The sequence below is a fragment of the Ahaetulla prasina genome, chromosome 3 (assembly GCF_028640845.1).
Source record: "Ahaetulla prasina isolate Xishuangbanna chromosome 3, ASM2864084v1, whole genome shotgun sequence".
Classification (NCBI taxonomy): domain Eukaryota; kingdom Metazoa; phylum Chordata; class Lepidosauria; order Squamata; family Colubridae; genus Ahaetulla; species Ahaetulla prasina.
This window is the reverse complement of record NC_080541.1, coordinates 116,277,727-116,297,009: the sequence shown is the minus strand read 5'-3', so window position 1 is coordinate 116,297,009 and position 19,283 is coordinate 116,277,727. Positions and strand designations below refer to the sequence as shown.

At 39.8% G+C, this 19,283-nt stretch overlaps 1 protein-coding gene across 4 annotated transcripts in view; it reads left to right on the top strand.

Moving 5' to 3' along the window:
* SUCO (SUN domain containing ossification factor) overlaps nt 1-19,283 on the top strand; it is a 261,150-nt gene that overhangs the window by 143,225 nt on the left and 98,642 nt on the right. For 2 of the 4 annotated variants that reach the window (XM_058175842.1, XM_058175844.1), the window contains 2 exons: nt 7,356-7,376; nt 7,575-7,630. In XM_058175842.1, coding sequence (XP_058031825.1) covers nt 7,356-7,376; nt 7,575-7,630 — 77 coding nt within the window. Of the gene's footprint in view, nt 1-7,355; nt 7,377-7,572; nt 7,631-19,283 lie in introns of those variants that run through there. The other 2 variants (XM_058175843.1, XM_058175845.1) reach the window with 2 other exon arrangements.

Below are 19,283 nucleotides of genomic sequence, written 5' to 3'. Positions count from 1 at the left end.
CATATCTCCAATTTTCTTGAATAGATCTCTGGTCCTCCCTATTCTATTGTTTTCTTCTATTTCTTTGCACTATTCATTTAAGAATGCATTCTTATCTCTTCTAGCTATTCTCTGGAATTCTGCATTCAACTGGGTTTATCTTTCTCTTTCTCCCTTGCCTTTCACTTCCCTTCTTTCCTCAGCTATTTACAGAGCTTCCTCAGACAGCCATTTTGCTTTCTTGCATTTCTTTTTCTATGGTGGGATGGATGGATTCTATTGATATCTAAAATATTAGGCTAGAAATTTCAATATTGCTATTACTGGTGGCTTCTTTCATTATATACACTTGACATCTACTCTTAGCAAGGGAAAATCAAGTTCTTGACACTTCTACTCTACCACAATAGTTAATTCTGATTACGAAGAAGAATGGGCTATCTTAATGGTGATAGTTTCTTATCGATCTTTGGCATTAGCAGTTTTTCCCCCTCCTTTCTCTTAAGAGAAGGCAAAAACTACTCCAGGCCATTGTTGGACCCAGTGTGATTCCAGAGGGAGCTTGGGGTTTTTTGTGAGGATCTGGTGGGCAGTTCATTTGAGCTTCTAGTAGCTTGTTGAAATAGGCAGATGACTTGGAACTTGGATCCTGTCACCACTATGCAGCCATTTTGTGTACCAAATGAGGGTGCACCTTAGCTTACCAAGGAGATTTGGAAAAAGAAACACCAGAAGAGAAGTCTGAAGCAGCATTGGAGGAAGAGTTGAAGTGAGTCTGATTAGACATGGGTCAGAGCCCCTATTAGAGATTACCTTGTGACAATAAAGGCAACAAAGTGCATTATTTCTTCAGCCTTATTATATCCACTGATATCCATCTAACAGCCTTGTTCAGGTTCACCTGGTCCCTATTGGATAAAGAGAGTGCCTTGGAACTTCTGCGGAGCCACTGTGCTGATTTTTTTTTAATGTAATTTTTACTTACAGTAGTAAAAACTAATACAATAGAATAGAAAATAGAATGAAAAAACAGTGCAGAAAAAGAGGAAAGAAGAAAAACAAAATAAATATATAAAGTGATTTCCAATCTTCATCACAACTAATACAAAGAAATTTAATAACTTTTCATACCCTACAAGGTTATCTCTTCCTTCCATATTTCATTCCTTATTTATGAGCAAATCCATGACACATCAGCTTTTCAAACCTGGTTTCAGCAAAAAGTCCATATATGGCAGTCAGAATGTTGCACAAATATTTTAATCATGATCAAATAAACCAACTTTATATTCCTTCATTTTACTTTTAACAATATTAATTTTAATTCAATCATATATTGCCATAGGATTTGATTTCAATTCTTCTTTATCCCAGCAGTCAGATTTCTCCCAAGGTTTTAGCAAGCCTCTTTTGAAAATCCAATAAGAAAATGTTTTCCAGCTTGTTCTCTTGATTTGTCATTTGTATTTTCCTTTTGATTTTTAAAATCAGACAGTTTCTTTCATCCAGAAAAGTGTTCTTTTTCAAATTAGTCTGTTAGTCTGCCATTTGTAGTTCCACATTCTATGGTTTCTTTGTCTTGTGATATAAAATTTGTTCCAGATCTGTCTTTATTAATATAGATATACTATGAATCCATAGAAGTAGACCTCAATTCTCGTAGTGTTGATATTGTAGGTGCATATTTTTGGCTTAGAATCAATAGAATAGAATAGAATAGAATAGAATAGAATAGAATGTTTTATTGGCCAAGTGTGATTGGACACACAAGGAATTTGTCTTGGTGCATATGCTCTTAGTGCACATAAAATTTAATCCCTCTAGTAACCAGTTTGTAACATCATAACTTATCTTTTATTATGACTTACAATAACCAGAATAGCCAAAATAAATTTCCCCACAAGTTGTTTTTATTTTGTATAGTTGATTTTTATTATTTTTTATAATAAAAATGACATTGCAAATTTATCTAGACCTTTAATCTGTTTCTGATTAAAGGTCTAGATAAATCTTGTTTAATTTTATTTAAAAAATTAAAAACTTATTTATTTTTTTGCTGATTATTTCAAATTCTTTACTTCTTAAACTTGTGATTGATTTTTCTTCTGTTCATACTTGAAGACATTCCAACTGTTCCAAAGGTCTCTTAATAGCTTTAAAATAGTTAATAGGCAATTTCTGAAATTGATTAGAAAGTTAGGTTTGTAAACATATTGTATTTAAATATTTACACCCAGCTTATGAGGAAGATGGCTGATCCCTTTGTCTCCAGGATTCATATAGATGCTTTCCTGTCTTGTTATTTGGAGAGTCATTGGTTCTTCACTAATGGAACCATTTTTATTTATTTTTAAAAAAATATTTTTTATTAAACATATTTCAACCTTTACACCACATTTCCATTCTTTACAGCATTCCAATATCGATATCACTCATTTACATAGTTTCCAATTTTTATAGATTGCTATTCTATATCTTATATAATTTAATTATATAAATTTAATTATATTATTATTGGGCCTCTGTGGCTCAGACTGGTAAGACAGTCTGTTATTAACACAGCTGCCTGCAATTACTGCAGGTTCTAGTCCCACCAGGCCCAAGGTTGACTCAGCCTTCCATCCTTTATAAGGTAGGTAAAATGAGGACCCAGATTGTTGGGGGCAATAAGTTGACTTTGTATATAAATATACAAATAGGATGAAGACTATTGCTAACATAGTGTAAGCCGCCCTGAGTCTTCGGAGAAGGATGGGATATAAATGCAAATTTTAAAAAAATTATTTATATATGTACATACTTAATACCTTTTACCTTTAAATTGTAGCAATATTTACAAATATATACAATATTTTCCCATTTTAATTTGACTCTTAAATAATCTTTATGTGTGGACTTTACATTTATTTTCTAGCCAATTGTTCCCTATATTCCGAATCTTGTAGTATTCCATGTCTCTGGAAGTGATTTGTTTTCTCCCTTCCCAGATAAATGCGCGAGTTGCAAGTCATGGCACTTCATTGTCAGTATTCTTTTGTTTTTTAGATTTATCCAATCATTTAGCCTTGTCATGGCTGCTGCATGATAATACAGTTCCCAATCTGGGAGTCCAAAGCCTCCCTTATTTCTACTATTCTGTAAAAGTTTTAATTTTATTCGAGATTTCTTCCCTAGCCAGATAAATTTTAGTATTACTTTATTTAATTCTTCAAAAAAATTCTTTCCTAATTTTATCGGTACAGCTTGGAAGAGGAATAAGGTTTTAGGTAATATGTTCATTTTGATTGTGGCAATTCTTCCAATTAGTGATAGTTGCAATTTTGCCCAATTATCCAGATCTTTTTGTATTTGTTGTAATAATTTATTATAGTTGTCCTCTTTTATAGATGAGCATTTTGCCATCAGTTAAATTCCAAGATATTTCACTTTCTTAGCTCTCTGAATTCCCAATTTCTCTTCCAGTTCCTCTTTCTGGCTATGGGTAAAGTTCTTAGTTATTATCTTTGTCTTCTCTTTGTTTATTTTAAGCCTTGCTACTTTGCCAAATTCTTCTATTTCTTGTATTAATATTGTTCCTGTCTCTAGTGGGACTTCTATAATAAAAACCAAATCATCGGCAAAGGCTTATATTTTATACTCTTCCTTTTTTATTCTTAACTCTTTTATTTCTTGCTTTTGCCTAATATGTGTCATTAGAACTTCGAATGATAAGATAAATAAGAGGGTGGATAATGGGCATCACTGTCTTACCCTTTTGGCTATGTTAAATTTGTCCGTTATTTCCCCGATTAGTGTTATTTTTGCTGTTTGGGTGGAGTATATCGCCCTGATCATCCCTATAAATTTTTCTCTGAAGTTCATGATATTTAATTGATTAATGAGGAACTGTGTTTGTGCATCCACAAATATCAGCACTACTTGCTTCTCAGGATGGGCTTCATAATATACCAACACATTCATTATCATTCTTATATTATTTCTCAATTGGCCTTTTTGGTAAAACCCATTTTGATTGGGGTGAATAATTTCATTTAGTATTTTTTTAACTCTTTCCGCAATTATTGTGACAAATATTTTATAGTTGGCATTTAATAGTGAGATTGGCCTGTAATTTTTGATCTGCTGACTGTTTCCTCTTTTAGTATTAGTGTGATGTATGCCTCTATTCATGGAACCATTTTTAGTTCACCATACTTCCCTTGGAAGTTGAGCTGCTGTGAGGATTATTATTCAAACTATCTGATGGATAAAGACTCTCAGATTTGCTCTGACTTGGACTATCATTGGGCAGGGCTGCAGAAGTGTCTGAGGCATAGTTTAGTGGTATGATCTGGGATGTGTTTGAGTCGGGGACACTTGAGACAATGAACAGAGTTCTCCATAGTATCAGTTCAGCTACCCATTCATTGGATCTAAGCCCCTCCTGTGTCAGAAAAATGTAGACAAGATGACCTGCAGTGGAGTATATGATGTAGTGTTGGTCTCTTTGAAGAAGGAAATATTACCTGCCTTGAAAGAGGCATGGAGCCCCTCTTCAACTAACTATCCTTGGAGGAACTGTGTTTGCATAACGCATCCAGTTTCTAACCTTCACATACTGGGAAAGGGTGTTGAAAAGGTGGTCAGCCTGCAGTTGATAAGAATTCTGGAGGAACTGAATTATCTAGACCGGTTTCAGTCAGGCTTCAGGCAGAATTTAGTACTGAGACAGTTGGCTGCACTTCCACTTGTGGTAGAAGCGAGATGAAGATGTGCTCCTATGTCTCTCAGCTGCTTTTGTTATTGCTGACCACAGTAACTCTCTGATTCTGCTCCGTGGATTGGGGACACATTTTTCAGTAGTTTTCTTTTTTTCTCTCAGGCCAATATCAGATGGGGGGAGGGATTGTGTCTTAGCCCCCTTATCTGTGAGGTGCCAAAGAGTTTTACTTTCTTTCCCTGTTAGTCAACATCTCTGTGGAACCTTTTGGGTGAGATCAGTACATATACATCAGTACACTGCATATCAGTACACAGTACACTGATGATACTCAAAGTCAGTTTTTGACCATTTGGCCAGCAAGGGCAGCTGACAGTATTCTGTCCAAGTAACTAATTGCTTATTTTGGATGAATAGAAACCGTTTCTAATTCAATGTTACCAAGACAAAGTGGCTGTGAATGGCTCAAAAACCCACAACTCTTTAGTCTGTGTAGGATTGAACTGGATGGTGTAGCCTGTTCAAAGATGGTGCACAATCTGGGGGTCTTCCTGAATTTACAGCTCCTGCTTGATGAGCAGGTGACAGCAACAGCCCGAAAGGGCTTTGTACAGCTTCATCTGGTGTGCCAGTTGTACCTCTTCCCAAATTGGGTGGTTCTTCAGACATGCAGTTGCACCTTGGTCATCTTATGACTTGACTACTACAAGTGCTCTACAGCTGATCTAAAATGCAATAGTGCAGGCAGGCACACACATGTAACTTCCTTGCTTTGCTCTCTGCAGTGGTTGCCAGTTTGCTTCTCAGTGCGATTTAAGGTAATAGTTGTTATTCTGTAAAGCCTTATATGGCCCGATTACTTGAGGAACCATTTGTCTGCCATATCTTCCTCATTGATTCAGTCTAGTAAGATTGGCGCACTCTGTGTTCTTTTGATTAACTAAAGCTGTTGGGTCCTGAAAATACACTTTCACTTTCATAGCACCTGCTCTTTGGAATAAAGTTTACCCCCCAAGGTTCAGATAGGCCCACCCTGATGGTGTTTCTAAGATTCTTGAAAAATCTGGCTATTTGGCAAGGGCGTTTGAATGTTTCTTTAAATGATGTAGGTTTGTTTTTCCTCTTTTCCATTTTGCTATCTTATATTGCTTGTTCTTGTTTATTATTACCGTATATACTCGAATATAAGCCGATCCGAGTATAAGCCGAGGTCCCCAATTTTACCCCAAAAAACTGGGGTAAACTGGGGACTCGAGTATAAGCCGAGGGAGGGAAATGAGGCAGCTACCGGTCAGGAAAGCCTCCTCCTCAGCCGAGAAGGCTGGCGGCTCCCCCGCCCCGCCCTCTCACTGCACCGGCAGGGCTTCCCCGCGCTAATGCAAAAGCCCGCCAAGTTTGCACCATCCGGTATAATGTGAAAAAAAGAAGAAAAAAAAAACTCGAGTATAAGCCGTATATACTCGAGTATAAGCCGAGGGGACGTTTTTCAACACAAAAAACGTGCTGAAAAACTCGGCTTATACTCGAGTATATACGGTATATGGTTTACAGGTAGTCCTCGACTTAACAACCATTTGTTTAGTGATCATTCAAAGTTACAACAGCGTTGAAAAAAGTGATTTATGAGTGGTTTTCACACTTACAACTGTTGCAGCATCCCTATGGTCACATGATCAAACTTCGGGTGCTTGGCAACTGTCATGTATGACAGTTGTACTGTCCCAGGGTGACATGATCACTATTTGTAACCTTCCCAGTTGGCTTCTGGCAAGTAAAGTCAGTGGGGGAAACTAGATTTGCTTAACAATCACATGATTCTCTTAACCGTTGCAGTGATTTGCTTAACAACTGTGGCAAAAAGGTCATAAAATGGGACAAAATTAATTTAATAACTGTTTTGCTTAGCAACAGAAATTTTGAGCTCAATTGTGGTCATAGGTAAAGGACTACCTATAGTAGTTTTAATGTTTACTTGTGAAAAGCCCAGAATCATTAGTAATTGGGTGGTATATAAATTTAATTGCTTCTAATTACAACTTAATTACTATTAAATAGTAATTGCTATTATTTCTACACTTGTTCAAGAAGGCAAACAGGAAAAACATAATGTTAAGTAGTCATGTATCCTTTATTAACTTTATAATCACATTTCTTCCATTTAAAAAGAAATAAAAGTAATAAAGGGAGGGAGATGGGCAGTTAAGAAATATGAAATATAAATAAATGAAAATGAAATGAAAATAAATAAAACATACCCCTTTTGTGGATTCTTTGTTTACATATTATCTGTGTAATTGGCAAAGTACTGTTGATTATATCAAAATAAAAAATATTCATTATTGTACAACTTGAAAGCCTTGTACACCTCTAGGCTATAATAGTAATATTTATTTCTGTTTTATTGGGGATTTTTTTCCTTCTAGCATTCATCTGTAATTTTGAAGCATGCCAGGTGTTCGGCTACATAACAAATAGCTGTGATAATTTGACTGCATGTTGTGATTTGTAGTGAGCATCATCATTTTCTGCAAAAGCATTGCTTTATATTGGGTTGGTGGGAGAGGGGAGGAAGAACAATTTACGTTCACTATTATCAATTGCACAATAGCTAATTTATTGCCTGCAGCATGCATGTATTTGACTGATGCTTTCTTTTTTTTCTTTTCTCTCACTTCAGATGTTCATCAAGTATATAAAGGTTAGCAATATTTTCATAATATTGAAAGCCTAAAGCATGGGTACACTTTTGTGGCTCTGTGCACTAATGCATGAAAAGAACAGAGCCTGAGAATGTTCCTTCTGTTAACTTAGTGTGAAGTTTTATTTTATCTTTACTTTATACAAGAACTATTAATCATTTTCACTTTTCAATTATTAAATACTTTTTATTTTTCAGGTGGAGTTAATATCACATTTTGGATCGGAACATTTCTGTCCTTTAAGCCTTATAAGGTATTAATAAAAAATATTATTTCTATGCTTTTTATATCCTTAAAACAAGATATTTCTGTTTGATGGTATTTGCAAATATTCATTTAGATGAACTAGTTTTTCCAGGCAAAACTATACAATACTTGACTATATAAAGATCAGTGTGAAAAAGCTGAAAAGTCAGCTCTGTTGCAAGATTCAATTTGGGTCAGTCATCGGGACCAGGGAACCTCTCCCTACCGGAATGTATGCTTCAGGATATTCTGTTTGTTGTATTTATGTAGTGCCTTCTTATTGATTGATTGGTGTGTTGATAGGCGGTGATTGGCTGTTCTTATGTTGCCAAGTCCTTGGCTCCTAAGTCCATGATCAGCTGGTAGTAAATCAGCACACCTGTTGACTGGCAAGGGGTCCATTTCCCAGATTTTAATCATTTCCCTGACTATCTTTGTATCTGCATGGCCAACAATCTTAATAGCTAAATTGAACGTATGTCCTTGTTCATTGTAATGTGAGGCTACCAATGAATTCTCCTCATCTGACTGCTTTCTTGTGTTCTGGTGGTAGCTTCCTCCCCATCTGTCCTACATAGTCACCGGGGCAATCCATGCAGAGGATCTGGTAGATTATACTGGAAGTACCACCTCCAAGCAATCTTTGGAATGAACGATTTGTCCTTGAATGGTAGCCTCTGGGCAATGCCCATTTACAGATATTGGAAACTGCGTTCTATTGCTTCAAAAATGTTTCGATACATGGCAAGATGTGCCATATAGTTGGTCGTATACCTTCTTTCTTCATTTCTCTTCCTCATGTATTGCGTAGGAATCTTGTAATAAATGCTTGTAGGTACCCATTCTGTCTGAATTGTTCATGTAGATTCCTTCTGTCAAGTTCTCTAGCTTGCTGGGTACTACAGTGGGTTCTCACACTGGCATATAGTGTTGAAACTAAGAATGCTTGGCGTGTTGGTGGCCTTGCGATAGACCAGCGGTCACCAACCGGTGGTCCGCAGACCACTGGTGGTCTGCGAGAAAACTTTGGTGGTCCGTGGAGAAATCTTCGTATTTTTGCCAGTCCACCCTAATGGAGGAACTGTGGCGCAAGCGGGCCGAAGCAGCGATTGCGATGGCTGGAAGCTGTGGGAGAGAAGCACTACTTGCACTTGTGCAGTATCAGCATTCTGCCTCGGAATCCCATGGGTATTTGCTCATTCATTTCCCTCTTGAACATGAAGAAGGTATGTTGGCAGTACTGGAATAGGCTCATGATTTTTGTCCAGGTTAGGTTGGTCTGATCTGTGTTGTATTCTTTTAGTTTTTTTTAATCTATTACTTTGTATGTTAACTGAGGAGGAATGAATGTAAATAGGGTCAGGGTTCTGACAGATGCCCTAATTATATCACGAGTCTTGAGCCAACCATGAAAAGAAATCCAGTTATTTATTAGGAGCTTCATGTTGGCACGTTCCCAAGTGAAGTCAGCTCTGACCCTATGTAATTTACGTTCCAATTATAACTCTGTTTCCCCCTCCCCCCAGGTTGTGTCATCAATCACATTCGCCAACGCAGCAGGTTCATAGGTTGTAGAGGTCACTCCTCTCTGGCTGCTGTAGGTAACCCTGAGATACAGCCTTGAGAAAGTGTGAAATGTGCATCTGTCTTTGGCTGCTATGCAGTTTCGCTGGTTCCCCAGCCCCCCGCCTATGGCAACTCGAGAACAGGCCAGGGATGCTTTGCAAGTTGACGTTCAGCTCCCCTCATTTCCTGAAGGCCACCTGTGCAAAACAAAAACAATTTGAGTACAGGTATAGATTTTAGGGTTGCAATCACCCCCCAGGCTTGTTTGGATTGTCTGTGTGGATTGTCTTTGCTATGAGGCGGCTAGCCTGGATGTTCTAACTTTTTACCCAAGATGCCTCTGATAAAAGCTAGCCCTTCCACTTGATTAAGTATTGTAGTTGTCTCCTGTGCCACCTTGAGTTGAAGATTCGCTGTACCTCATAATGGGTTTGACCCCCTATGACCATGGGGTCTGAGGGCTCACAGGGTTGTAGCCTCAGGGTCGATCCAACCACGGGTTTTTTAAAAAAACAATTTTAATATTTTATTATGACACAATATGACAAACACATAACATACAACATATAAATATATCCTCTTTTTAGCCAATGTTTCTTAGTGGTCTTCTTTCCGTTTTATAGCTCCCCCCCACATATCTCTCTTACTGTTTTATTTTCTTCATTGTCCCTTTTTCTTTGGTTACATTGTATTTTCTAACACTAATAGTCTTACTTTTATACATTTCTGTATATTTGTTATATACATATTTTATATTTTTAGATTCTCTCCTATATATATTGTTCTTTATTTCTAATCTCAAACCATTCATACCATTTGTTCCAAATTATATAATAATCTGTCTCTTCTTTTTCTTTAATTTCTTTTGTTAATTTGTCCATCTCGCATATTCTAAAACTTTTCTATAACTTCTTCATATGTTGGTGTCCTTTCGTGTTTCCAATTTTGTGTATATGTTATTTGTGCAGCTGTTATGATGTGTAAAATCAGATATTTTATTTCTTTGGTGTATGTTCTCATGAATATTCCTAATAAAAATGTTTCCGGCTTTCTTTCAATTGGCTGGTCTATTATTTTTTCTAGCTATTTTTTTATATTTACCCAAAAGATTTTTGCCACCAGGCACGTCCACCCTAGGTGGTAATATGTTCCATGAGTTTTCTTACACTTCCAACACATTGAGGTAATATTTGGGAACATCTTTGCAAGTCTTGTCAGTGGAAGGTGCCATCTATAAAACATCTTCAACTGCTTTTCCTTGTATGCCGTGGATAATGTTAATTTTGAATTTACTTGCCACATTGTTTCCCATCTCTCCAAATCTATTGTATAGTTAAAGTTCTGTGCCCATTTAATCATTGTGTCTTTTACTATCTCCTCTTCCATTTTGTATCGCAATAAAAATTCATATATCTTGCTAATTAGCTTCTCATCTTTCCCTAGTATAATTTTGTCTGATTCATGTTGTTCTCTTTGTATTTCATAAGTTTTTGTATCTTCCAATTCTTGTTTTGATTTCAGTTTTCCTTGTTGTTCTATTAGATCTCTGTATCCTATTAATTCTGTTAAATTTGGGTGTTTTAATGCTTCTATCGATGAAAGCCAAATTGGTATTTTTGTATAGTGCTGTTTTTTAATTTTCAACCAAATTTGTAGTAGCGCATTTCTTAATATATGTCTTTTGAAATAATTATGTGTTTTATATTTTCCGTCCCAAAGGAATACGAGCCATCCCACTTGTAAATCATGTCCTTCTATTGCTAATATTCTTTCATCCCTTAGTTCTATCCATTCTTTTAGCCAATGTTTCTTAGTGGTCTTCTTTCCGCTTTTATAGCTCCCCCACATATCTCTCTTACTGTTTTATTTTCTTCATTGTCCCTTTTTCTTTGGTTACATTGTATTTTCTAACACTAATAGTCTTACTTTTATACATTTCTGTATATTTGTTATATACATATTTTATATTTTTAGATTCTCTCCTATATATATTGTTCTTTATTTCTAATCTCAAACCATTCATACCATTTGTTCCAAATTATATAATAATCTGTCTCTTCTTTTTCTTTAATTTCTTTTGTTAATTTGTCCATCTCGGCATATTCTAAAACTTTTTCTATAACTTCTTCATATGTTGGTGTCCTTTCGTGTTTCCAATTTTGTGTATATGTTATTTGTGCAGCTGTTATGATGTGTAAAATCAGATATTTTATTTCTTTGGTGTATGTTCTCATGAATATTCCTAATAAAAATGTTTCCGGCTTTCTTTCAATTGGCTGGTCTATTATTTTTTCTAGCTATTTTTTTATATTTACCCAAAAGATTTTTGCCACCAGGCACGTCCACCCTAGGTGGTAATATGTTCCATGAGTTTTCTTACACTTCCAACACATTGAGGTAATATTTGGGAACATCTTTGCAAGTCTTGTCGGTGGAAGGTGCCATCTATAAAACATTTTCAGCTGATTTTCCTTGTATGCCATGGCTAATGTTAATTTTGAATTTACTTGCCACATTGTTTCCCATCTCTCCAAATCTATTGTATAATTAAAGTTCTGTGCCCATTTAATCATTGTGTCTTTTACTATCTCCTCTTCCATTTTGTATCGCAATAAAAATTCATATATCTTGCTAATTAGCTTCTCATCTTTCCCTAGTATAATTTTGTCTGATTCATGTTGTTCTCTTTGTATTTCATAAGTTTTTGTATCTTCCAATTCTTGTTTTGATTTCAGTTTTCCTTGTTGTTCTATTAGATCTCTGTATCCTATTAATTCTGTTAAATTTGGGTGTTTTAATGCTTCTATCGATGAAAGCCAAATTGGTATTTTTGTATAGTGCTGTTTTTTAATTTTCAACCAAATTTGTAGTAGCGCATTTCTTAATATATGTCTTTTGAAATAATTATGTGTTTTATATTTTCCGTCCCAAAGGAATACGAGCCATCCCACTTGTAAATCATGTCCTTCTATTGCTAATATTCTTTCATCCCTTAGTTCTATCCATTCTTTTAGCCAAGTTACGCTACCAGCTTGATAATATAGTTCCTTTTCTGGGAGTGCTACTCCCCCCCCCCTCCCGTCCTTTTGTGTCCTGTAAGAGTTCAAGTTTAATTCTTGGTCACTTTCCCTACCATAGAAATTTGGCTATTATTTTGTTTAGTGTTTCAAAGAATTTTTTTTCTCAATTGTATTGGTATGACCTGAAACAGGAATAACTATTTTGGCAAAATATTCATTTTAATGGTGGTTGATCCTTCCCAATAACGATATCTGTAAATTTCTCCAATTATCCAAATCGTTCTTAATCTGTTTTACTATTTTGTCATAATTATCCTCTTTGATTGAGGAGCCTCTTGTTGTTAGCCAGATCCCTAGGTACTTAATTTTCTTGGTTACTTGAATTTGTGTAATTTATTTCCAAATCTTTTTCCTGTTTCTTTGTAAGATTTTTAGTTATTAATTTTGACCACAGGTTTTAAGAGGCTACTATGGAATACCAGGTGTATCTTCCCTAGCAGTCAGGGCAATTTCAAATGCACTGTGGCTGGCTTGATGATCTTCACTATGGGGAATGGTCCCATAAAATTTGGCTTCAGCTTCTTGTTAGGGAGTTTTAACAAATATTTTGTGGAGAGTAGACCTTTTCCTCCAACTGGAATGGCTGTTGCGAAGCTCGGTGTTTGCTTGTTTCTTATAGGTTTGTGCCACTTTAGCTAGCACTTTTTTGACATCCTCCCAGGTTGCTTTCAGCATTGACATCCAATCAGTCAAGCTGATTGAGGAGGATGGAATCCCTTGGATACTCAAGAATTGGGATGGTCCGTGCTGCTCACTACTTTGAATGGGGTTAGTCCCATGCTACTGTGAACTACGTTATTGTACGTAACCTCAGCGAAACAAGAGGTCCACCCAGTTGGACTGCTGATAGTTCATGTAGCACCTCAGGTACTGCTCTACCATGGTGTTCAGTCTCTCTGCCCCCCCCCATTGGTGCTTGGATGAAAGGCCGAGCTAAGGTCCTGGGACAGGAACTCTCTCCAGAACTTAGCCGCGAACTGGACCCCTCTGTCCGAGATGATTCTCCCTGGTACTCCATGCATGATTGCCTGAATTTCTTTCCAGGCACCCCAGATGTTGGGGAGTGATTTGAGAGCCTGGAACCCATGAATCCTGGTAATCTTCATTAGTTTTGATAGAGCTGGCTTTCTGTCAGGGTTCCGACAGATTCCCTAATTAAATCACAATTCTCAAGCCAAGATTCAAAAGAAATCCAATTATTTATTAGGAGCTTCATGTCGGCACATTCCCAAGTGAAGCCAGCTCTGACCCTATATAATTTACACTCCAATTATGACCCTGTTTCCCCCCTACCACCAGGATGTGTCATCAATCACATTCACCAACGGAGAAATTTCACAGGTTGTAGAGGTCATTACTCCCCTCTGGCTGCTGTAGGTAACCCTGGGATACAGCCTTGTGAGAGATAAACGTGGAATGTGCATCTGTCTTTGGCTGCTGTGCAGTTTAGCCAGTTCCCCATCCCCCCCCCTCCGGCCTATGGCAACTCAAGACCAGACTAGGCATGCTTTGCAAGTTGACACATTTCCCTTTTGAATGTGAAAAAGATATGTTGGCAGTACTGGAGTAGGTTCATGATTTGTGTCTAGGTTAGGTTGGTCTGATCTGTGTTGTAGTCTCTTAGTTTTTTTTAAATCTATTACTTTGTATGTTAAGTGAGAAGGAATGGATGTAAATAGGGACACTATGGCAAAGCAGACCATGATTTCATTAAGAGCCACATTGTAGTGGTCAGAATCCACCATTGTGTCCTGCCATTCTGTTGGAAGGGTGGGAGGAAAGCATTTTAGCTTGCTTTTTGCTTTTGCTGTAACCACTTGGGAAATAGGGAGGGGGAGCATTTTCAGAGACAAAGCTATCTCTCTCCCAGCTGGTTTGAGCCTGTCTCCAAGGCCGTCACGCCCTGAGGGTGAATTTCTTTGCATCTCAGAGATTCTCAAAAAAACCTTGTAGCATTACATTGGTTGCTGGTGGACTGGTTAGGGGGGTTGGGTTTGGGGAAATGAAAGAATGCCATTTGCATTATGCAGGCTTTTTCAGATTTCTCCTTGTTCTTCTGCAATCACTTTTCTCTCAGTAAAAGTTATTCTGATTCAATTAATGGATTAAGAGACTTGTTTTCTTGAGGGACTTGCTGAGGGAGTTCCTTACATTAGGTGAAATCTACAAAGTCAGTCAACCCGGAGAGGCACACTCTGCACACGATGTCAACCCAAGACAGAGACCAGGAGGTATCTGAATGCTGCGGGGAAGCCTCATCCAGACTTCCCCCTGGGCTGGACCTTTCCCAATGGACGGAGGCGACTCATGAAGACCCTGGTGGTCCATTGGAGTCAGAAAGAAGGAAGTTTTGGCTTCCGGTGGCGCCACCTTCTTCGTTGAGTTCCTAATTAAGGGACTCCGTACTGAACATCGTAAAAGCCAGGAAAAGCCGGCTTTAATCTCTTTCCCTGGATGAAAGGGAAAAGATAAGAGCTGCGGGGGTGTGGTGGTAGACCTCCCCAGGGGCTTTGTTTTTAATTAAGCAGAGCCCTGGGTCGAGAGTCCCATAAATATTCCTGCCAAGCTCTGACTTCAGTGCGTGCCTGCAAAAGCAGGAAAAGAAGAAAGTGTCCATCTCTGCTAATTGTCTTATCTTTATGGATTCCTATAAGCAGACGGAATGAGCACGAGTGAACAATTATTGGATTGCAAGTATTTTTGATTTCCTGACTTCTACCCTTTTAAAAAGAGAAACTTTTTTTTCTTTGTTTCAACTGACTCTTTAAGATGGCGCCTGAAAGGGAGTGAAAGTGAAGAATGGAATTCTAAACAGCCTGTGTAACTAAGAAGCTAAGAAATGTTATGTGTGGATTTTAATGAAGTGAAGTGAGCTCTCCTATACTTAAAGGGGAAAAGAGAAGTTTCTAGACTTATATTTTGTGAATTTTAAAAACTGAAATGGCTACTAAACCACCTAAGACTGGGGGTGGAAGGGGTTCTGAACCAGCTTTAGAATATTTGATTAAAGAACAAGGGAAAGTCTTTGAAGAAAAGTTTAAGGAGATAATGGATAATAATGAGAAAATAAGAGGAAATAAAAGAGAATAATAAAAAAATAAGAGAAGATATTTTGATGGTTTTCCAAGGTTTGGCAAAAAGACTGGAGGTGGTGGAGGAGGAGGTGCAAGAAATTGCTCAGTCAAATCAGCAAATAGAAAATAGAATGGGGGAAATGCAAATTAAATTGGACAAAAATGAAGATCAAGTGGTGGTGATGCAGTATAGAATGATGGAAGGAGCTCTGAGAATTAGGGACTTGAATAAGGAGAAAGGGGAAGATTTAAAAAATTTTTTATCAGAAGCTCTGGCTGAATTTATTGAACTTGATCCACAAGAGGTTGCTTATCAAATTGACGAAATTTATAGAGTTAATTCCTGGATCGCTAGGCAGAAGAAACTTCCTAGAGACATTGTGGTTTATTTTTTGAAAAGAACAGTGAGAAATCAAATTTTGCAAGTTGCATTTCAGAAAAACTTGAAAATAGGAGAACAGGAGCTGAAGGTTTTGAAAGAGATTCCTCCCAAGATGTTAAAGGATAGAAAGGACTTTACATTTTTTACACAAGAACTTAAGAAATACCAGATTCAATTTAGATGGGAGGTTCCAGTTGGTTTGTCAGTGTATTATCAAGGAAGGAGATATCGTATTGACACAGTGCTTAAGGCCAAAGATTTTCTTTCTACAGTGCTGAAATTTGAAATAGAAATAATAGAAAAAAGAATTCAAGAGACTCAAATGGGTGTGGAAGCTGAGGTGATTCCAGTGATGTTACCATCTGAGGAACAACCACAAGAACAAAGACTGACGAGGGGAGCCCTTAAGCGTAAAGAAAAGGAGCAACAAACTCAGAGTAAAGTTCAGGATTCTGCTACAGAAGCGGTGGGAGGAGCACGGCCGAAGATACGGGAGGACGATCTTCAGCTGATTGCTCAAAAGCTTCAGCAGCCCAGTAATGGCAAAAAAAATCTTGACTTGGAATGTCAATGGTTTGAATTCAGCTCAGAAGAGAAGAAAAATATTTCATTATTTGAAACAATTTAGAAATGATGTAATTTGTTTACAAGAAACGCATATTAAACTATCAGATCAAAAGTACTTAATAAACTCAAAGTTAGGTAAACATTTTGTTGCTTCTGCTTTGGACAAAAAACATGGCATAGTGGTTTATTTGAGAAAAGATATACCAGCCAAGTTAATAGAGGCAGATAGTCACGGAAGATAATCCGGCCCCTTGGTTCTCCGAGGGGCTGAGGGAGATGAAACGCCGGAGAAGACGCCTAGAGAGCACTTGGAGGTCCAGTCGCTCCGAAGCTGATCGGACACTAGTTAGGTCCTATTCCAGGGCCTACCTAGTGGCAATGGGGAAGCGAGGCGTTCTTACGCCTCCACCCTCATTGCGTCGGCAGATAACCGCCCGGCTGCCCTGTTTCGGGTGACCCGCTCTCTCCTACATCAGGAGGTGCGGGATGACCCTTTGCAGGGACGTGCCGAGGAGTTTAGTGGTTATCTATACGATAAAATCGCTCAGCTGAGGGACGGTCTGGACCGAATTTGGGATGATCCAAGCGAGGGAGAGGAGGCACGTCTTGTTGAGTCCATTTGGGATGAGTTTGACCCTGTGGCTCCCAAGGATGTGGACAGGTTGTTGGGGAGGCTTCATGCCATGACATGTTTACTGGACCCATGCCCTTCCTGGCTGGTACTGGCCACCCAGGAGGTGACATGAGACTGGCTCCAGAGGATTATCAACGCTTCTTTGTTGGAAGGGGTTTTCCCTGCCGCCTTGAAAGAGGCGGTGGTGAGACCCCTCCTTAAGAAGCCCTCCCTGGACCCAGCTATTTTGGGTAATTATCGTCCAGTCTCCAACCTTTGCTTTGTTGCGAAGGTTGTAGAGAGTGCTGTGGCCCGACAGCTACCCCAATACCTGGATGAAGATGTCTATCTAGACCCGTTCCAGTCCGGCTTCCGACCCGGATACAGCACGGAGACAGCTTTGGTCGCATTGGTGGATGATCTCTGGAGGCCAGGGACAGGGGTTATTCCTCTGCCCTGGTCCTATTAGACCTCTCAGCGGCGTTCGATACCATTGACCATGGTATCTTGCTGCGCCGGTTGGGGGGATTGGGAGTGGGAGGCACCGTATATCGGTGGTTCTCCTCCTATCTCTCCGACCGGTCGCAGACGGTGTTGACAGGGGGGCAGAGGTCGACCGCGAGGTGCCTCACTTGTGGGGTCCCTCAGGGGTCGATTCTCTCGCCCCTGCTGTTCAACATCTACATGAATTTATTTATTATTTATTTAATCATATTTATATACCGCCCTATCTCCCAAGGGACTCAGGGCGGTTTACAGGCACTAAAAACAGATAAATAGAATATAAATACAATATAAAACATTTAAAAAACTTATTCTAAAGCCCGTCCAATTAAAAATAGAAATAAAACCCAATTTAAAACCCAAAATTTAAAATCTAGCTCAGTCCTGCACAATTAAATAAGTATGTTTTAAGCCCAGGAAGGTCCAAGGTCCAAAGCTGACGAAGTCCGGGGTAGTTCGTTCCAGAGGTGGAGCCCCACAGAAGGCCCTTCCTGGGCGCCGCCAGACGACATTGCCTCGCTGACGGCACCCTGAGGAGACCCTCTCTGTGAGGCGCGGGACGGTGGGAGGTATTCGGTCGCAGTAGGCGGTCCCGTAAATAACCCGGCCCAATGCCATGGAGCGCTTTAAGGTGGTCACCAAAACCTTGAAGCGCACCGAAGGCCACAGGAAGCCAGTGCAGTCTGCGCAGGATAGGTGTCATATGGGAGCCACGAGGGCTCCATCTATCACCAGCGCAGCTGCATTCTGGACTAACTGTAGCCTCCGGATGCCTCAAGGAGCCCCATGTAGAGAGCATTGCAGTAATCCAGGCGAGATGTCACGAGTGCGTGAGTAACCGTGGATAGGGCATCCCGGTCCAGAAAGGCGCAACTGGCGTACCAGGCGAACCTGGTGAACGCTCTCCTGGAGACGGCCGTCAAATGCTCTTCTAGAGACAGCCGTTCATCCAGGAGGGCGCCTAAGTTGCGGACCCTCTCCATCGGGCCAATGACTCGCCGCCGATGTTCAGTCATGATTTAGCTGACTGTACCGGGATGCCGCATCCACAGCCACTCTGTCTTGGCGGGATTGAGCTTGAGCCTGTTTCTCCCCATCCAGACCCGTCGGCCTCCAGACACCGGGACAGCACTTGATAACCGTTGGGGTGGTTCGGTGTAGAAAATACAGCTGAGTATCATCCGCATACAGCTGATACTTCACACCGAAACCACTGATGATCTCACCCAGCGGTTTCATGTAGATGTTAAACAGAAGGGGCAAGAGAATCGACCCCTGCGGCCCCCCACAAGTGAGGCGCCTCGGGGACGACCTCTGCCCCCCTGTCAACACCGACTGCGACCGGTCGGAGAGATAGGAGGAGAACCACCGATAAACGGTGCCTCCCACTCCCAATCCCCCCAACCGGCGCAGCAGGATACCATGGTCGATGGTATCGAAAGCCGCTGAGAGGTCTAATAGGACCAGGGCAGAGGAACAACCCCTATCCCTGGCCCTCCTGAAGCCGTTGGGTGAGATCATCAGTGGTTTCGGGATGAGATACCAACAGTACGCTGATGACACTCAGCTGTACTTTTCCACCCCGGGCCACCCCAATGAAGTTGTTGAAGTGCTGTCCTGGTGTTTGGAAGCCGTACGGGTCTGGATGGGGAGAAACAGGCTCAAGCTTAATCCCTCCAAGACGGAGTGGCTGTGGATGCCGGCATCCCGATTCAGTCAGCTGCAGCCGCGGCTGGCTGTTGGAGGCGAGTTACTGGCCCCAAAGGATAGGGTGCGCAACTTGGGTGTCCTCCTGGATGAACGGCTGTCGTTTGAAGATCATTTGACGGCCGTCTCCAGGAGGGCCTTCCACCAGGTTCGCCTGGTTCGGCAGT